The sequence below is a fragment of the Poromitra crassiceps genome, assembly GCF_964638095.1.
Source record: "Poromitra crassiceps genome assembly, chromosome: 4".
Lineage (NCBI taxonomy): Eukaryota > Metazoa > Chordata > Actinopteri > Beryciformes > Melamphaidae > Poromitra > Poromitra crassiceps.
Genome location: NC_139626.1, coordinates 41,687,993 through 41,707,992, shown reverse-complemented (window position 1 = coordinate 41,707,992; position 20,000 = coordinate 41,687,993). Strand labels below are relative to the sequence as shown.

The window sequence follows — 20,000 nt, the reverse complement described above, 5'->3', positions numbered from 1 at the left end:
AGGGCTGTTTGAAGGTTAAGCCTTGGTTTTAAAGGTTAGGCTTAGGTCAGGGTAAGGGTTAGGCAATCAGTTGTGATTGTGATGGATAACGCTAGGGGCTAGGGAATGCATGATGTCAACGAATGTCTTCACTAAGATAGCTATACTGTGTGTGTGTGTGTGTGTGTGTGTGTGTGTGTATGTGCACTAACACTGTTAGTGCGGGGTCTGGGCTGATGGTTGTGTGTTGGGTGTGGAGTGCTGGCTGTGGATGTGGGAGATCTGCAGGACAGGCATCAGCAGCTGGAATGCATTCTGGATGTAGGTGGTGCTGTTGGAGCCCTGCAGACCAAGATCATCATCATCATCATCATCATCACTATCGATGTAGCCACGATTATCACTTTAATTGTCCAAGTTGTATTCTAGAAGTGAAATGCCAATTTCACAATAAACACACATTATTAACACAACCAACTACTGTTAGGTCTCTCAATAAATAATATATTTGTGAAAGTTGTAATTGTTAATGAGTTAATTCATTCACATAACTGTGATTGTATAGGTTAAATATGGAATCATTCTCAAAAGGCTTCCTTTCATATTGAACAGAGCGGGGACGGGTATCTGACGGTAATTCTCAGCTGTCAGGATGTATTGCCCCTGCTATGATGGACAAACTGCAGGGCGAGGGAGAAACAGATCTCGACGGGGAAATAGAGTTCAACACAACAGAAGAAAACAAGTCTATTTTTCAAAATATATATGTATATAAAAAATACTCCCAAAATGTATTTAGATATGAGGATTAAATTAATTCAAAGTAGATTTTGTTTATTAGATTTTGGATATACTTGCAAATGTACATGTATGTTGTCAACAGCACATAGGGAGTGTGTTGTATGTAAAAGTATTTCCAGTGTCGAAAATACATTTAGAATGAATGCATGTATCATCTGCTTGTACAAATACATTTTTGGCAAATTGTGTTCATCTCAAAACATAAGAGTATCTTGAAATATATTCTGCAATATAGAGGTTGTGTAGGTGCAATGCATTTTTGTTGTTGTACAAGCCTCATCACCGCCATGGTGAAACTAGCTGAGAGCTGTTCCTCATTAAACAAACCTACAATCACCAGTAATAACCACCATCATCATCATCATTAACCATGGCCATCAACTAGACTGGAACCATCATTGGACTGAAACGGCTTCATAGAGATCACTTTTAAAAACCTGAACGTAATCATCTGAAGACTTTTTTTGTGTTAGCCTACCTCTAGCAGCACACTGTCTACCAGTGGATTCAAGTCTTCTGCTTTCCTCTGGCCCTGAGAGAGAGATAGAGAGAGAGAGAGAGAGAGGGTGTGTGTGTGTGAGAGAGAGAGAGAGAGAGAGAGAGAGAGAGAGAGAGAGAGAGAGAGAGAGAGAGAGAGAGAGAGAGAGAGAGATGGGACTGCTGAGTGAGTAGACAGTATGAATGTGAGAGCAATCCTAATAAGTTACTCAGTGTCTCCAGTGTTTTGATTGTGAATCAATAGTTAGGTAGCAACACACACACACACACACACACACACACACACACACACACACACACACACACACTCTCTCTCTCTCTCTCTCATACACATACAAACACAGGCTCGCTCTCTCTCTCTTACAGTACAATCACCCTTACTTACCCCGACAGTAAGCAGCGTATCAGAGAATGTCTTGGCCAAACAGCCCACCTCCATACACATGGCACACGTCAACCTGCAACATCAATGTGGATTTTAGCAAACCTCACCTCCTCTCACACTAATACACACGTGTGCACGTGCACACACACCTACCTGGTGAGGATGTGTGCCTGGTCCCTGGCTGGTTTCTCCAGCTCCTGGCCATGGAGGATGAGCTCTGCCACCTTGTGGAGCTGCTCGATACTGCGGGCGGTCACTTCTGCCAGACTGCCTACGGATGACAGATAGACAGCCTGGAGAGAGGAAGGCACACACACACACACACACACACACACACACACACACACACACACACACACACACACACACACACACACACACACACACACACACACACACACACACACACACACACACACACACACACACACACAGAATAAATGTATTACATAAAGACAGGTGGTGACAGTGGGAGGAAAGCAGCCCGGTTGCCAGAATAAAATGTAGGCATTGTATGTTTTTGCAACAGCTACGTAGAAAATCAACTTTTCTGAAGTAAAGATACCTTCCATATCACGTTTATAGATATGTGTATATCAACGTTATAGAGTCTGCTATTGAAATAGTGTAGTGGCCACTGGCCAGTAAAGGCAGCATGGTCTGAGTGGATGCAGGTCAGTAAAGGCAGCATGGTCTGGGTGGATGCAGGTCAGTAAAGGCAGCATGGTCTGGGTGGATGCAGGCCAGTAAAGGCAGCATGGTCTGGGTGGATGGAGGTCAGTAAAGGCAGCATGGTCTGGGTGGATGGAGGTCAGTAAAGGCAGCATGGTCTGAGTGGATGGAGGTCAGTAAAGGCAGCATGGTCTGAGTGGATGGAGGTCAGTAAAGGCAGCATGGTCTGAGTGGATGCAGGTCAGTAAAGGCAGCATGGTCTGGGTGGATGCAGGCCAGTAAAGGCAGCATGGTCTGAGTGGATGCAGGTCAGTAAAGGCAGCATGGTCTGGGTGGATGCAGGTCAGTAAAGGCAGCATGGTCTGAGTGGATGCAGGTCAGTAAAGGCAGCATGGTCTGGGTGGATGGAGGTCAGTAAAGGCAGCATGGTCTGAGTGGATGGAGGCCAGTAAAGGCAGCATGGTCTGGGTGGATGCAGGTCAGTAAAGGAAGCATGGTCTGGGTGGATGCAGGTCAGTAAAGGGAGCATGGTCTGGGTGGATGCAGGCCAGTAAAGGCAGCATGGTCTGGGTGGATGGAGGCCAGTAAAGGCAGCATGGTCTGGGTGGATACAGGTCAGTAAAGGCAGCATGGTCTGGGTGGATGCAGGTCAGTAAAGGCAGCATGGTCTGGGTGGATGCAGGCCAGTAAAGGCAGCATGGTCTGGGTGGATGCAGGTCAGTAAAGGTAGCATGGTCTGGGTGGATGCAGGTCAGTAAAGGCAGCATGGTCTGGGTGGATGCAGGTCAGTAAAGGCAGCATGGTCTGGGTGGATGCAGGCCAGTAAAGGCAGCATGGTCTGAGTGGATGCAGGTCAGTAAAGGCACCATGGTCTGGGTGGATGCAGGTCAGTAAAGGCAGCATGGTCTGAGTGGATGCAGGTCAGTAAAGGCAGCATGGTCTGGGTGGATGGAGGTCAGTAAAGGCAGCATGGTCTGAGTGGATGCAGGTCAGTAAAGGCAGCATGGTCTGGGTGGATGCAGGCCAGTAAAGGCAGCATGGTCTGAGTGGATGCAGGTCAGTAAAGGCAGCATATCACAAACTCTGAAACTTAAAGGCAATTTTAGTATGATTCATGATAATTTGAGATGACATGGGGTGTATTGTATTAAGTTGAATTTTGTCATAAGAATCTTTAGAACTAACTGGTATTTAGCTAATCACTTTCAGGTGTAGCTTTATTCCTTAAGGGGTTGAAGTATGTTTAGCTATATTACATCTTGCAGACGACGCAGGGAAATAAGTACTCATTCGATTTAGAGAATGTTCATGGTGCAGATAAACTAGACAGCTAGTCATTGAGCTGTTTCGGTTGAGATCGGTTTATCTCTGTCTATATATATATTTTTTTGTGTGCAGAGTAATTGAGGCCTTAATGATAGGCAATCTCTTCACTATTGTGTTCACGGACCAAAATGTTTTAGTTTTTTTCTTCTTTTTTGAAAGTATCCGGTGTGGGTACAAATTTTTGTTATTTTATGTGTGTTCATGTGTATGCTATAGCTGTTTATTTTATATCAGGGTTAGTTGTTCACCTTATTACATTATAAAAAAATGTTATGTCACCAGACATCACACATTCAGGTAGCAGTAGGGGGATAAATCTCATCACTCTCAACACTAAGGGATTAAATAACCCAGCTAAAAGAAGAAAATGTTTGACTTTCCTCAAATCTAAGAAGTGTGATGTCGCTTTCTTGCAGGAGACGCACATGAAAGACCAAGACTATAGAAGGCTGTGCACTGGGTGGGTGGGTAGGGCATATGCTTCGGGTGGAGCAAGTAACAGTAGGGGAGTGGCAATTTTAGTGAACAAACACCTGCCGTTTAGATACATAAAGGAATCAGCTGATCCTTTTGGGAGGTTTATTTCAGTTTTAGCTGAAATTCAAGGCCAAACAATGATTCTTGCTTGTGTGTATGGACCCTGTGTTAATGACCCGGACTTCTTTCCCAGCGTAGAGAATAAATTGCATGAACTGGGCACTTTTCCTATTATCATGGGGGGGGATTTCAATCTAGTAATGGACCCTATATTAGACCGTAAACCCCCACATCTACGAAACCCTAATTCGGTCAATGTTTTGAAAGAGCTGTGTGAGGGACTAGGACTCATTGACATTTGGAGGCTGTTTAACCCAACTATGAATGACTATACATTTTATTCACACCCACACAATACATTTTCCAGAATTGATTATTTTTTTGTATCACACACTATTATTTCATCTACTGTTTCATGTACTATAGGAAGCATTCTTCTATCTGACCATGCCCATATTGCCCTAACCGTTACCCCCTTAACCAAAACACAAAGAACTCCGAGGTGGAGACTGAATTCTAGTTTGCTACTAGAGGCCAGCTTTAAGGAGTCACTCAGGATTAAGATTAATCATTTTATAGAGGACAACTTACCAAGTTCTCCATCAGCAGCAATACTGTGGGAGACTCTTAAGGCAGTCCTTAGGGGTCATATTATACAACATGCAGCCATGAAAAAAAGAGCTATTAGAAACACCCAAATGACTCTAGAGGGGAATATTGAGGAAGCACAGGCCAACTTTAAGTCAAATATGTCTGTCTCCAACTTAAGGCTGCTATCTAAATTGAAATATGAATACAATTTAATCGAATCTAAGAAGGTGGAATTTGCACTTTTCAGAGCCCGGCAAAAACAATTTGAGGAAGGGGATAAGGCGGGCAAAATGCTGGCCAGATATGTTAAAATCAAGGAGCTGGCATGTGTCATCCCAGCTATTAGAGACTCCAATGGCCAGCTGCACTCTGACACTGTGGCTATAAACAACACGTTTAAATCATTTTATATGGACTTGTATTCATCTGAACTTGAGGTAGGAACTGAGGAAATTAATTCCTTTTTGGCAAATCTGAATCTTCCCTCCATCTCAGAGGAACAACAAAAATCCTTAGACAGCCCTATTACAGTGGAGGAAATCATTGAAGTTATTCAAAATCTACCAAACGGAAAAGCCCCAGGTTTGGATGGCTTTACAGCTGAATTCTTTAGAACATATGTGAAGGAGCTCTCACCACTTCTATTAGACATGTACGATGAAGCTTTTAAAACAGGCTCTTTGCCCCCAACACTTAATGAGGCTCTGATCACATTGATTCTAAAGAATGGAAAAGAGGCTACAGATTGCAAAAACTATAGACCAATATCATTAATTGGGCAGGACCGAAAAATTCTAGCAAAAATCTTAGCTAATAGACTAGATAAAATTATTACTCATCTTATACACCCCGACCAAGTGGGGTTCATTCGCTCACGGAGTTTTTCAGACAATATAAGACGTTTCATTAATATTATGTGGGCGACTCAAAATGAAAATTCCCCAACCGCAGCTATCTTATTAGATGCCGAGAAGGCGTTCGATAGGGTGGAGTGGCCCTTTGTATTTAGTACTTTGGAAGCTTTTGGCTTTGGGAAGGGATTTATAGCCTGGGTCAAGTTGATGTATTCTAACCCACGGGCAGCCGTGTTGACAAACGGCAAGATTTCAGCTCAATTTGACCTATATAGAGGGACCAGACAGGGATGTCCGTTTTCCAGCCTTCTCTTTGCGCTAACACTAGAACCCCTAGCACAAGCTATTCGTGAAAATCCGTTATTCCCGGGTGTACAGATCGGTCAGGTGTCACATAAATTGATGCTATATGCTGATGATATTCTGCTGTTTGTGACACAACCTGATCGCTCTATACCTGCGCTGTTGAATCAAGTAGAGTCTTTCTCCAGGGTATCGGGATATAAAGTAAATTGGTCGAAATCAGAGGCCCTTCCTCTTACGTCCTACTGCCCCAGAAATTCTTTCTACCCAGGAAATTTTCAATGGCCCAATAAAGGCATCACTTATTTAGGTATCATTTTCCCCCCTGACCTCAGTTCTCTGGTTCAGGTAAATTTTGAACCTTGTTTTATAAGACTCAAAGCAGATATCGACAGATGGACGCCTCTTTATCTCTCTTTGTGGGGGAAGGCGAATGTTATCAAAATGATTAGTGTTCCTAAATTCCAATATCTGCTTCAGGCCCTCCCACTAGATATTCCACTGAGATATTTCAAACAATTTGATGAGCTATGTAAAAAATTCTTATGGGGAAACCGCCGCCCCAGACTTAACATGAAGAAGCTACAGAGGCCAGTTGATAGAGGTGGCATAGGTTTTCCAAATTTATTATTCTATTACTATGCCTTTAGCCTTAGACATTTGACCCACTGGGCGCTTCCGCCAGAAAGGGCGCCACCCTGGGTGACGATGGAGAGCTCCCTACTGGACACTTTGCCCCCCTTAAATTTAATTTTTGCCCATTTACCTCAGAGAGCTAAAACTCACCCTATTATTTTACATTTGCAGGACATTTGGAAAAAAGTGTGTGCATTATATAAGTCAGACCCCTACTTGTTCCCTTCAACTTGGCTATGGCTCAACCCAAAGCTTCGTATTGATAAAAAATCATTTTATTGGAAGATATGGGCTGAAAAAGGTGTTGTGGCCTTAAAGGACATGTATGAAGGATCTGTGATTAAATCTTTTACTAGACTGAGGGAGCAATATGATATACCTCAGAACCAATTTTGGAGGTACCTCCAAATTAATCATTTACTCAAACAGGTGGTTCCAAACCCTCAAAAGATTTTATCTGGACCCGATACCCTTGACGAAATTCTCACAGTCTCTGGAAAGGGCAAAGAAGCATCAAAATACTACTCTGCTCTGATGGACAGCCCAGGGGAACAGACAAGCGGTCTTAAAAAGACATGGGAGGTAGATCTTAATAAGACTTTTACAGATACAGAATGGAATGCTATTCTGCAAAACTTGAAAAAATCTTCCCGTGAGATTAAGACAAGACTAATACAATTCAAGATTCTAAATAGAGTCTACTGGACCCCTGCAAAACTGCATAGGGTGGGGTTAAGGGAGGACCCAACTTGTTGGAGATGTGAGGAGGCCCCGGGCACGCTTGTTCATATGCTGTGGTCCTGTCCTAAGGCTCAGAGCTGGTGGACGGCAATCCATGAGAACATCAAACTGGTAACAGGCCCCGACATGCCATTTTCACCTAGCTTATATATATTGGGAGACTCTGCCCCCTTAAAGGGGATGCCAGAGCCACAGATAAGGTGGGTCCTCACAGCCATCATGCTGGGCCGAAAAACCCTTGTTAGAGAATGGAAAACGGTGGACCTCCCCCCAGCTAGTCTATGGTTTACTCAACTAAGTGCTGTTGCAGCATATGAAGAGCTGTCATATAGGATGGTAAATAGGCTAGACTTGTATTATGCAATATGGGGAAACTACATTAACTTTATCACAGAACTATAATTACTGATTGGAGAGGACACGGAGCATCTGATCGAATGGCTCTAGATCATTTGTTTAAACTTGTCTTATGCTTGTATGTCTCATGCCCTCTCTAAAAGATGCCCCATATGAGGTCTAAGAGTTGTAACCACCATACAATAGTGATGTAAGTTTTGATCCCCTGTAAACTGTAATATGTTGCTGACATTTAAACCTGTGAACAATAACTACCTGAATACTTCTAACATAGCTGAGCCTTGTACACTGTACACAATCTTTTTATTTCAATTTTTTGTTTTGTTTTTATTTTTATTTGTTTTGTTTTTTTAATTTCTAATGTTCTCTACTTTTATTACTGTGCATCAGTAAATGCTTGTTTTACTTTATGTATTGTTTTTGTAATGTCTGTGACGTCATGTTATTGAAATATATGAAAATAAAATAAAAATTTTGGTCATAAAAAAAAGTAAAGGCAGCATGGTCTGGGTGGATGCAGGTCAGTAAAGGCAGCATGGTCTGGGTGGATGCAGGTCAGTAAAGGCAGCATGGTCTGGGTGGATGCAGGTCAGTAAAGGCAGCATGGTCTGGGTGGATGCAGGTCAGTAAAGGCAGCATGGTCTGGGTGGATGCAGGTCAGTAAAGGCAGCATGGTCTGGGTGGATGCAGGTCAGTAAAGGCAGCATGGTCTGGGTGGATGGAGGTCAGTAAAGGCAGCATGGTCTGAGTGGATGGAGGCCAGTAAAGGCAGCATGGTCTGGGTGGATGCAGGTCAGTAAAGGCAGCATGGTCTGGGTGGATGCAGGTCAGTAAAGGCAGCATGGTCTGGGTGGATGCAGGTCAGTAAAGGCAGCATGGTCTGGGTGGATGCAGGTCAGTAAAGGCAGCATGGTCTGGGTGGATGGAGGTCAGTAAAGGCAGCATGGTCTGGGTGGATGCAGGTCAGTAAAGGCAGCATGGTCTGGGTGGATGGAGGTCAGTAAAGGCAGCATGGTCTGAGTGGATGCAGGTCAGTAAAGGCAGCATGGTCTGAGTGGATGCAGGTCAGTAAAGGCAGCATGGTCTGAGTGGATAGAGGTCAGTAAAGGCAGCATGGTCTGAGTGGATAGAGGTCAGTAAAGGCAGCATGGTCTGAGTGGATGCAGGTCAGTAAAGGCAGCATGGGCTGAGTGGATGCAGGTCAGTAAAGGCAGCATGGTCTGGGTGGATGCAGGTCAGTAAAGGCAGCATGGTCTGAGTGGATGCAGGTCAGTAAAGGCAGCATGGTCTGAGTGGATGCAGGTCAGTAAAGGCAGCATGGTCTGAGTGGATGGAGGTCAGTAAAGGCAGCATGGTCTGGGTGGATGGAGGGCATAAAAAACATTGCCTTTCACACTGGAGAGTTGTGTTCACGCCCCGTGTTCAAAGTCTACATTTAACGTTTTTGTTGTTATTTAAGCCTAACCTTAACCAAGTTGTTTTACTTGCCTAAACATAACCACATTTGTTTTATTTGCGCTTAATGTTGAAAAGGCGCTGAGGTTTTCAAATTAACCGCCGTTTTTGTTTCAAAAGTTGAGACTGTCGGTTTACACAAATGTAAAATGCAGACGTTTTAGAAACGTAAAATGCTGTGGTTTTGTTTCAAACTGACGTCGAGATTGTACGCATCCCTGGTTTGCAGAGACGTAAAATGCCGCCCTTTTATTTTGGCGACTGGGTTGGAGGAAAGGGATGTTGGATTTGAAACGGCAAAAGCTTTCTTCAGTTGATCTCACCTCAACAGATCTGGGGTCAGTCTCTTTCTCCTCCTCCCCTTCTGCCTCCTCCCTCTCTCCAGACGAGGCCTCGGCTCCTGGCTGCTCCTGCGTTTCCCTGCCAACTGTCTCCGTAGTGACAGGCTGTTCCACCGCGCTCACCCAATCGTAGGCCCTCATTCGAGCCTGGAGATGCATAATCACCACCCATCAGCACCGCGTGGTGGGAGATCACCGTGCCCAAGTATGCAAATGAGATGGATGTACACTATTATATGCTAATGTAAAGTCATTTATGTGTAAATTCTATTCAATTATGCAGCAGGACTTCAAGAACTTTTGTATCACTTCTAAAACTTTATTGGGGCCGAGTGGACGTAGAACAGGAGTTTAAGTGTGTGTGTGTGTGTGTGTGTGTGTGAGAGAGAGAGAGGTCACCTTGTTGAGTTTGTCTGGCGTGGCAGCGACGTGAAGCTCAAACAGCAGCTCAGTGAGAATACTCACAAACTCCTCCCCATCAGTGGCTGACACACACACACACACACACACACACACACAGTTAGCGTACTTCTATTTATATAGCATATGATCATCAAATACTTGTGGGCCTTGAGCCAACAACACAACAGAGATTGAGTGCACATTTTCATGCCAAATTAATTCTAATGCATCTATCTAAATGACAGTATCTTAAGGGCGTGCACAGCATGCATGCACATTTTGATGAGATATTTTGATTTGATGCCTTTTGGGTTTCGTTGTTGTGATCTGTGATGATGTGTGAATCTGCCAGTGGCCGCTGAACACCAGCCCTGCATCAGGCTCCGTTCCAAATCCCCCAGGTTCAGTAAGGGACACCGGGCCGTTTTGAACTCCGGTAGGGCTGCAACTAACAATTATTTTCATTATCAATAATTGATGATTTATTTTTAATTTTTAATTAATCAATTAGTCGTTTTGTCTATAAAACGTCACAAAATGGTGGAAGAATGTCGATCATCTTGCCCCCAAAGCCCAAGATGACATCCTCAAATGTCCTTTCGTCCCCCTAGAAAAATGAGCCTAAACGATGAATCAATTGTAAAAAAAAAAAAGTCGTTTATTAATTGTCTGTCGATGGACTAATTGATTAATTGACTAATGGTTGCAGCTGTAAACTGTGGACTGGCATGACATTGACTCAGGCGCTTGTCACATAAGGAAAGTTTCTCTATGGTTTTTAACAGTGCAAAGCGTCAAGCGGCTGGTGAGATGCGATGTGACGGGTCTAACAATTCTAAATGTCACACGGCGTCCCTTTGACGTAGCTTTTCCCTTTTGACGGAATATCTCCTCCTTTTTCTTTTAAGCGGAGACGACACCAAAGGAACGGAGCTGTCTGCCTCCAACACTGGCTCTGAGGAAAGAGCTGTCTGCCTCCATCACTGGCTCTGAGGAAAGGATCCGTCGCTTTTCCGAGAGAGTATCATTTGGGTTGACGTTGAGAAATATGATTTTTCAACTCGGTGGCCGGGCTGAGTGTTTACAGAGACGGCGCTTCAACTGTGTTGGCACTCGTCCGCACTGCTGAAGTGTCCTGGAGGAGTGGTTCTCAACGTGCGGTCCGGGGACCACCAGGGGTCCTTGAGGGCTTTCCAGGGGGTCCCCAGCAATATTTTTGTTATTTTAGAATGACTATTTTGATGATCGTTTCACTGTTATCTCTCTACCTACAGTAGAGATACAGTAGTCATGTCATCTCTTGCAGTAGAGATAGTCAATACAATTATTCTCAAATGTGGGTCAACCAAAGTGGAATGTCAAGTTAAATTTAGGCACACTGATGTGGGACTCACTGACCCTGCATCAGGAACCTGGCCCCGCCCCCAGAGTTAAAGCAGGAAATGAGGACAAGGCAAACTGATGCTGGGCCAGTGCTCAGGGGCCACCGGGCAGGCTTGGTGTGGCTCACTCACACAGGGGGGTAGAACACTGTAAGTGGGAACTTAGATCACCGTTATCCTTCAGCTCGTCCCCTTTCCTTTTCTCGCTCCCTTCTTCCTCGCCCCCCTCCTCCTCCTCCTCCTCCTCTCTCCTGATGAAGATCTCCTTGATGGCAATCAGCTCCTTCTTCACCTCCTCCTGCTCCTCCTCTGCCAGGGAGGAGAGGAAGGCTTGGACCTAAGAAGAGGAGAAACAAGGAGTGTTTGGGGGTGTGTGTGTGTGTGTGAGAGAGAGAGAGGGAGGGAGGGAGAGAGACAGACAAGACAAGAGGGCAGGAGAAAGAGAGTGTGTGAGAGCGGGAGAGAGCAGAAGGCTACAATATGTAAGGGTTAGTGGCCCTCGAGGTGTCCATTATGACAAAGTAATGGACGATGTGGAGGCGGGGGACGGTTTCCTCTGCGAAGTCCATTCATTTATGATAATGACACCTCGAAAGGCATTAACCCGCTTACACCATAGTCACTTGCCAAAGAAACAAAATTAACACAATCATCATCATCATCAGTATATAAATGGGAGCTAGGGCTCTGTCTGTCTGTTTGTTTCTCTGTCTGTTCTCTGAATTTTTATGAGAACTAGCATGTTTAGTAAAAAAGAAATCAAAAGTTGGATTTCTATTATTGCACAAAATGTATATAAATTCAGGCACTTTCAATTACCCATGTGTATTTATGTCTATTTCCAAATTTCAAGGCCTTGAGTTTTTTCTCAAGTTCACTAACTTTCAAGGATTTCAAGGACTCGTGGGAAGCCTGTTTCTCTCATGCTGGTGCATCTTACCTTAGCCTCGCTCTCATTGGACAGTATCTCCAGGGCCTCGAGGTGGGATAGGCCCTGGTAGTCGTCAAACAGAATGCCGTAGTGAGCTGTGGGCTCGCTGATTGGCTGGTTGCTGATACGTGTCCGCTCCTGCTCCTTGGCTTCCTTCAACATCTGACCAACCACAATGCAACATCAATACAACTGTGCTGTTCAACCGCCATTTTTTTTCTGATTGAAACGAGACGTGTTGGTTATTCTGAGTGGACATACTGTAAGCCGAGTGTGTGTGTGTGTGTGTGTGTGTGCGTGTACCTGGCTCAGTGATACAGTCTTCTGCATCAGGGTCTTGGTCTTCTTGAAGCCCGGGTCAGTCTCAGCAAGAACAGTCATGGTCTTCTTTCCAATGAACTCCAAGGCATCCAGACCACCACTGATCACCGACTTACCCTGAGAGAGAGAGAGAGAGAGAGAGAGAGAGAGAGAGAGAGAGAGAGAGAGAGAGAGAGAGAGAGAGAGAGAGAGAGAGAGAGAGAGAGAGAGAGAGAGAGAGAGAGAGAGAGAGAGAGAGAGAGAGAAGGGGGGGGGGGGGGGTTAACTATACTATGTTTTTTCCCCTGAATTTACCCCCCATTTTCTCCCCAATTGTACTTGGCCGATTTTTCCCCCTGCTGCTCCGGTCGCTGCTCCACCCTCTGCTGATCTGGGGAGAGCAGAGACTAGCACCACGCTTCCTCCGACACATGCGCAGTTGCCAGCCGCTTCTTTTCACCTGACAGGGGGAGCTTCACCGGCAAGTCTTTTACAACACCTTGGCCAGGGGCCTACGGGTGAAAATGTGCCTTTTGGCTAAACGAGCTGTATGTACATTTCATTGTTGATTCATATGTTTTGTCCCCTCTTTAATAAACCTAAATGAACTGAGCAGAATAGGTCCCCTTTAAGTAGACAGGACTATCATCCATTGAAGAAGCTGAGACTGCAGGTGTGTGTGTGTGTGTGTGTGTGTGTGTGTGTGTGTGTGTGTGTGTGTGTGTGTGTGCGTGTGTGTGTGTGTGTGTGTGTGTGCGCGCGTGTGTGTGTGTGTGCACTTACAGTGTGCTGGACAGCGTGTGTGATGCTGGAGAAGACACCCCTGCTGGGAGCAGGCGACTGTGCGGGGTCCTCTCCTCCGTCTCCTCCCTCTCTCTCCCCCTCCACCCCCTCCTCCTCTTCCTGCGCCTCCTCTCCCACTGAGGGCCTGTGGAGACGCAGCGCCTCCCCTGCTCTCACCTTCACTGAGCTCAGGCTGTGACCTACACACACACACACACACACACACACACACACACACACAATGATCATGTATATTCATACCAAATAAACACCATTGCCATGACAAGGAGAGAGTGTGTATACAATTACAAGGAAATGAGACAAGGATGGACAAGACAAAGGGAGGAGACAAGGAACCAGGAGATAAGGGAAAGGAAACAAGGAGACATACCCATTGAGGAGGTGGCACTGGTCAGAAGAGACTTTCCCCAGGAACCCCAGCCTCCCCAAGCTTTTCCTTTCTCCTGGAGGGACCTCTACATTCACGTACACGCGAACACACACACACACACACACACACACACACACACACACACACACACACACACACACACACACACACACACACACACACACACACACAGTACAGAAACTCTTTGTCGTGTTTTATAGAGATGCTAATAAGATATACTGATTTTTCTCCTGACTCACACTTAATTTAGATAAATAAAGAGTTAATATTCTTTGTTTTGTTCACTCAAAGGTCAAAGTTTAAATACCAGTGACCCCACCATTCAACGGCCAATAGTAATTAAGCTTGAGGTGAGTAAGTTCTGCAAACCAAAAGACAGATGACCTCCATCCATACGCTTATCAATACCATTGAAATCCCCCTGCATGCAGGGAAACTAGTGCTGAAAACAATTGCCAATGGTCAACTTTACCTCCACGTCCTCCTCTGCAGCTGTGGCATCCGGCTCCAGGCTCACCGGTTGGTCACATATGACCACCTGACCTTCGGCGCCATGCTCCGGTTGGTCACTGACCACTTGACCCTCGGTGCCGCGCTCCGGTTGGTCACATATGACCACCTGACCCTCGACGCCGTGCTGCGGGTGGTCAGGCGGGCCTCCCGATCCGTCGGCCTTCATGGCATCGTCCCCTCCGGACGCCTCTTCCGGCAGCCCGTAGTAACCCTCTGGGACCACAGGGGGCTGGAGAGGGGGGATCGGCGGGACGCCCTCAGAGGAGGAGTCGGGTTCAGGGCGGGGGGTTTGGGTGGGAGGAGGGGGGGTGTCTGAGGATGGCTCTGTGTCAGCGGGGGCGGCCTGGGACATGGTGATCTGGAGGAAGAAAGATGTGCTTTCAGTAAAGAACATGCAAAATGGATATTTCCTCCTGAATCTCTTCTTCCTACAATAAAAAGCAATAACATTTACATGGAAAACATTCAATGTTTGCCTGTGTTTCGTGTCTGTATATCACCTCAGTCATTCCTATATCACACTATCCACTGTCCTCAAATGAAGGAAACTGGTGACTTCTGGTGGTCCGTGGACCGCAGTTTGGGAAGTTCTGTTTCAGGTAGGGGTTCGAGTGGGGAATGATGTGTATAGTGCCTCCTAAACTCTGTTAAACCAGCTTTTCATTTGCAGGTGTATTCCCACATCATAGTTCACAGTATTGAGCTGATTCTAATATAAGAACAGGGTCTTGTCAGAGAGAAAAAAGGTATAAACTGCTTTCTGAAAACGTGACCACGGCATGATTCAACATCGCCACCTAGTGGTCTCATGTTGCAAATACATCCAGATGATTCCAGTTCTCCCTTTGACTGTGATTTATTTAAACTAATTTCATCGTGGAGAATCTCATTAACGACAATGTTATCTTTTATAAGAGGGCAGTGTGAACAAACAGTAATGTTAACAAAATATATTTCTAGAAAGATGAAAAAGAAAATACTATATAGCCTAGCCTACAAAAAAGTTAGCTTTGTTTTGATCTGGAGCAATAAGCACACAAAACTCTCCACGTTTATCTAGTAAATGCAGAGACAGATTGACATGATCTGCTGATGAATATGCAATCGCCAAGTAACGTTAGGTAAAATCACTGAGTTCATTTGATGACAATGACATCAATATCAGCCTGTCCTGTCCCTGATCAACCTGTCCCTCCCTGCTGCGTCAGCGACACTATCCTACACTATTTCTACACACAATTTTAACATGACAACAACATACAACAAAGTCAAGCAGACAGCCAAAGAAGACCACTTACTTAGGCTACAACAGAAACATGTGAAACTATTCGCAGGATTGTGATCTCGATAATACAAAAAAATAACTAAATTTTTGGGATTGGAGCAAATGCAGTAGCCTATAAGCTCTCAGTCGGCTGTGCTTCGGACTGCTATCTTTTAAAAGGGTGCAGTGAAACTAAAGTGAAAGAGCTGAAAGGTTGTTTTGTTTGTATAAATGACAGTGCAGCTCACCGCTTGGTGCCAGCTTCCTCGGCTAGCGGCTCCTCTTCCGCCCCGCCACGTCGGCAGGCCGCTGTTTGACGATTGCGCCAAAGACCAACACAAATGCAAGATGTTTCACTGCCTCGTTTCGCACTTGCGCACAACTGTCTAAAGGCTGGCGCGTCTGTCTACGCTACGGGATTGAGGCGAACGCGGAGGTAGCAGGAGACAACTCTCTGACATCTTCTGACATGACATCACCATGAACACAGCTAATATTTACGTGTTTTTCCTTCCCCTTTCAGCCAAAACCCTAGTTCAAAAGCTTAGTTGTACAAATGTATTTAAAGACTATAAATAAAAGACAAAAAATATCACGTTATATCATATTGTTTGTTTTATTTTAATATCCTCCTGTGATCGCACTTGCACAGCGGCTCGTTGGTCTAGGGGTATGATTCTCGCTTAGGGTGCGAGAGGTCCCGGGTTCAAATCCCGGACGAGCCCACATTTTTTTCAATGAAGCACAGATTAGTAAAAGTCACCCGGTGTTCCTCGTCCGCATCGCTCAGCGACAGCGTCACATAAGGTTATTATCCATGATGTGAACAAGAACAAACAATAACAATGTTGGGGCGGGGGGAAATCGAAAATTCGTTTTTTGCCCCATTGGCATTTTTTGTTCTTGCTCAAACCAAATGTTTTATTGTCACTCACGATTCAGTTGATCGCGGGTCGGCTTGGTTCCAGCCTTAAAACTTTTCGAAATGTCTATGGAGAAAATGAATGGGGAACTGGGCGGGTTACGTCACAAAAAGGTTTTTTTTGCAAAATCATCAGCAGAGGGCGTCCTTTCACACACGAACGAGGGAGGAGGAGTGTTTTTGGAGACATGTGGGAAATGTAGTTAACTATGCATTTCGCGCCCTATGCGCGCTCGATTGCTAGGCTAAAATCTTTCATACCAAACCCAATAAATCTGCTAAATTCATAAACGTCAGACTCATCCACATCAGAACCATGTCCGTTATCGCTGTCTGTATTGTGCTGTTTGTCCTGTTGTCTTGTTATATGTTGTAGTATGTATCCTATCATTTCCTGTGCTGTGTCTGTGTACTGTACTTTTCATGTGTGCAAGCAAACCTGTGAAGCCAAAGCCAAATTTCCACATTGTGGACAACAATAAATTGAATTGAATTGAATGAATGTCCTTTATATTATATTACCAAAGCAGTCACACTGCCAGGCAGTACACTAATGGAGACACACACACACACACACACATGCAACATCATGGGAATACTGTGAATAAATTATCATAATAAATCAGCATCATGTTGATTCTAACCCTATGTAACTAATTACTATCCTCGCGCACGCGCGCGCACACACACACACACACACACACACACACACACACACACACACACACACACACACACACGCGTGCACACAACATGAGAGACAACACTCAATTCTGCAAATATTATCAATAAGTTTATTAAGTGGTATGAATATTCTTAAAATAATATGCAAAACTGCAAATAGACCTGTACAGTATATGTTCACAGTTTAACACGTTCCCTTTGAATTGCCAACTTAGATTAAGAGAGATAGGGTTTCTTATAGCCACAACTTTATAGAAATGTATAATATCCATTGTTATGAGAGTATCAAAATCATGCTTAATAAAAACCTTTAATTGCCCTTTCAGTCTAATAATCAATTATAAAATATATTACAACTTATAGAATTTGTAGAGATAAAAAAAAAGACAAATATAAGCAAAACCGCAAAGAATATCCAGGAGCAGATGTAGATCAGTTGAGCCGCTACATTCAGTGTGTGTGTGTGTGTGTGTGTGTGTGTGTGTGTGTGTGTGTGTGTGCGCACGCGTGTGCATGTGTGTGTGCACACGCGCGTGCATGTGTGTGTGTGTGCGTTTGTGTGCGTGTGAAAAAACAAATGGGTCACTCACTCTCCTGGCTTAATGTTGACAGAACACAGGGATGATCCTTTTGAATGTTTCAAATCAAACTGACCAATAGATGCATCAATAGAGCAAAACTGATCTGACCAGTACATTTTTGGCTTTGGGAATGCTTCTTATATATAAAGTGCACATTCTCCTGCAGACATGTACAAAGACGCTATGTACAAAACTGTTTTGTTCACCAGAAGTTGATAGAAGGAGTTTTGTTCCAAAACAGTGCCATGTTCGAATCTCTTGTTTGCTTGAGCAATGGTGCCAGGTGGTATGAAAAATAAGACAAATGACGGCTTGCGAGAGGATTGGCTATCTTAAAACTTGTATAGATTGGAATCACCTGCCAATATTGAACTATTCTATGTGGTGGCATGTTCTTTCCAAAGTGTTTGCCTTGTACAGTTTGAAATAAAAACCCTTCACCTGCTCCTGAAAACAAACTATTAAGAGCAACTCTCCCTGCTTTGCACTTTGTATTTTCCCCCATATCAAAAGTGTCTGATAGAAAAGAATACCACTGTTCACATCACAAACCAAAAATAGTTCATATCATAGATACATACAAGACAATGGTAAGACATAAGACATAAGACATTTTCATTGCTTCTACCCTTAAACCTACTGGTGTCTTCCTCGCTGTACAATAATGCCCCTGTGTAGTAAGTTATCTTTCACATTTCTGAATGAAAACATAAGAACACTTCACTCTAAGAATGGCCGAGAACTTACCTGACACTGCCAGATGGGGGCGGTATTGTGTTCACAAACCTTGTGAACACAATACCGCCCCCGTCTGGCAGCGGCAGGTTAGCTGAGACCCATCGTCTACTTTCAAACCAAATACCAATAAGTGCATGTTCTCAGCTATGTGTGGATTCATGTGAGTATGTGCGCGCGCGCGTGTGTGTGTGTGTGTGTGTGTGTGTGCGTGTGTGTGTGTGTGTGTGTGTGTGTGTGTGTGTGTGTGTGTGTGTGTGTGTGCGTGCGTGTGTGCGTGCGTGCATGCGTGCGTGCAAGATACAGACAGAATGAGCTACCGGTCTTTAAAGTCACTTCATGATACAAGCTAGCTGGTGGCGCTACATGAAGGAGGCGTTAGCGGTAAATAAAGAAAGCTGACGTTCATATGACACAATGCACATAGGTATGATTTATGACGTATACATTCTGAAGAGTTTCCTGGGTAGGAAAACATGGAAGTTTCACATTATATTGGCCTAGCTAGCGGTTAAAAGTACAGGTTGGAGGTGTGCGTGTGTGTGTTTAAAGTCCACAATCGTTATGGACGAATATGATTCATATGCAGAGAGATGAGAGCTTATGTATTGTGAGGAAGAAGCTTGTGTTTTTGTTGATGTATTTTGAGTGTAGAGCGGGTCTCAGGCCAGCTGAGACGCTGCTGCACCCATGGCTGGACCCTTCGCAACTGATCAGAGGTCAGGTATAACACCTCCCCTCCTATCATAATGTGAGCTGATGGTGAATCAGCACTGGGATTTTGAAAAAAAGGGGAAAGTGTTGAGGAAATAAGAGGGTGGATGATGGATGACGTGATGTTCAGATGATCAGAAGGTCATAATCAGGTTAACGAGGTGAAAGGGTCTTAACTTGCACCCTGAGGAACATCCCCCCCCCCCCCCCCCCACGGAGTCCAATGGTTAAGGCCAGCTCTTTTAAACCCCGCCCCCAACCCACCCCACCCAAAGTCAGAGTGGTAGAGTCCCCGGGACGCCGAGCTTCTTTCAAGTGGCTGCGCTGCGTCGTTCAGAGAGGCGTCGGTCACACCAGCAGGTGGCGCTTCTTGTGCAGCGCCAGGTGGTCGGAGCGGGAGAAGCTGCGCTCGCAGTCGGGGCACTGGAACGGCTTGACCCCCGTGTGCTTGCGGAAGTGCCTCGTCAGCTCGTCGGAACGGGCGAACTTCCACGTGCAGCCCTCCCACATGCACTTGTAGGGTTTCTCACCTGCACAGAGAGACGGACAAGATGGGTTAGGGCAAAGCTCACGTACACGGTGCAGTGAAGGGTCTGTTACGCACTGGGGAGGGGAGTGAGCCAGTGAGTGAGGGGAATGTCTCACCGGTATGCGTCCTGCGGTGGGCTTTGAGGTGGGAGCTCTTGGTGTACACTTTATTGCAGCCGCCGAAATCGCAGCGGTGGATCCTCCGCTTTTTCAGCGAGTCCGGAGAGTCGATGGGGAGGGGATGCTTTGATCCCGAATGGACGATTACTGATGGGTTGTTGCCCCTGGACGGAGAGAGAGAGAGAGAGAGGGAGGGAGAGAGAGAGAGAGAGAGAGAGAGAGAGAGAGAGGGAGGGAGGGAGGGAGGGAGGGA

General features: G+C 45.1%; 2 protein-coding genes across 4 annotated transcripts in view; both read right to left on the bottom strand.

The window, feature by feature from the left end:
* Positions 1-15,773, bottom strand: part of fam114a1 (family with sequence similarity 114 member A1) — a 17,496-nt gene extending 1,723 nt beyond the window's left edge. Inside the window, exons 1-13 of one of the 3 annotated variants that reach the window (XM_083634789.1) lie at positions 15,712-15,773; positions 14,159-14,557; positions 13,666-13,750; positions 13,275-13,474; positions 12,495-12,629; positions 12,201-12,353; positions 11,393-11,597; positions 9,876-9,961; positions 9,459-9,623; positions 1,817-1,956; positions 1,664-1,736; positions 1,259-1,312; positions 1-321 (exon numbers count right to left, since the gene is read on the bottom strand). The exon at positions 1-321 is cut by the window's left edge and continues 1,723 nt beyond it. In XM_083634789.1, coding sequence (XP_083490915.1) covers positions 196-321; positions 1,259-1,312; positions 1,664-1,736; positions 1,817-1,956; positions 9,459-9,623; positions 9,876-9,961; positions 11,393-11,597; positions 12,201-12,353; positions 12,495-12,629; positions 13,275-13,474; positions 13,666-13,750; positions 14,159-14,551 — 1,815 coding nt within the window. In that variant the 5' untranslated portion in view covers positions 14,552-14,557; positions 15,712-15,773 and the 3' untranslated portion in view covers positions 1-195. Of the gene's footprint in view, positions 322-1,258; positions 1,313-1,663; positions 1,737-1,816; positions 1,957-9,458; positions 9,624-9,875; positions 9,962-11,392; positions 11,598-12,200; positions 12,354-12,494; positions 12,630-13,274; positions 13,475-13,665; positions 13,751-14,158; positions 14,558-15,497; positions 15,639-15,711 lie in introns of those variants that run through there. The other 2 variants (XM_083634791.1, XM_083634790.1) reach the window with 2 other exon arrangements.
* Positions 15,774-19,383: 3,610 nt separating this feature from the next.
* The window catches only part of klf3 (Kruppel like factor 3 (basic)), a gene marked incomplete at its 5' end in the record, with an annotated part of 16,837 nt that continues 16,220 nt past the window's right edge, over positions 19,384-20,000 (bottom strand). The window contains 2 exons of the mRNA XM_083635923.1: positions 19,384-19,629; positions 19,745-19,911. Of these exons, the coding sequence (XP_083492049.1) occupies positions 19,448-19,629; positions 19,745-19,911 (349 nt within the window). The 3' untranslated portion in view covers positions 19,384-19,447. The remainder of the gene's footprint in view (positions 19,630-19,744; positions 19,912-20,000) is intronic.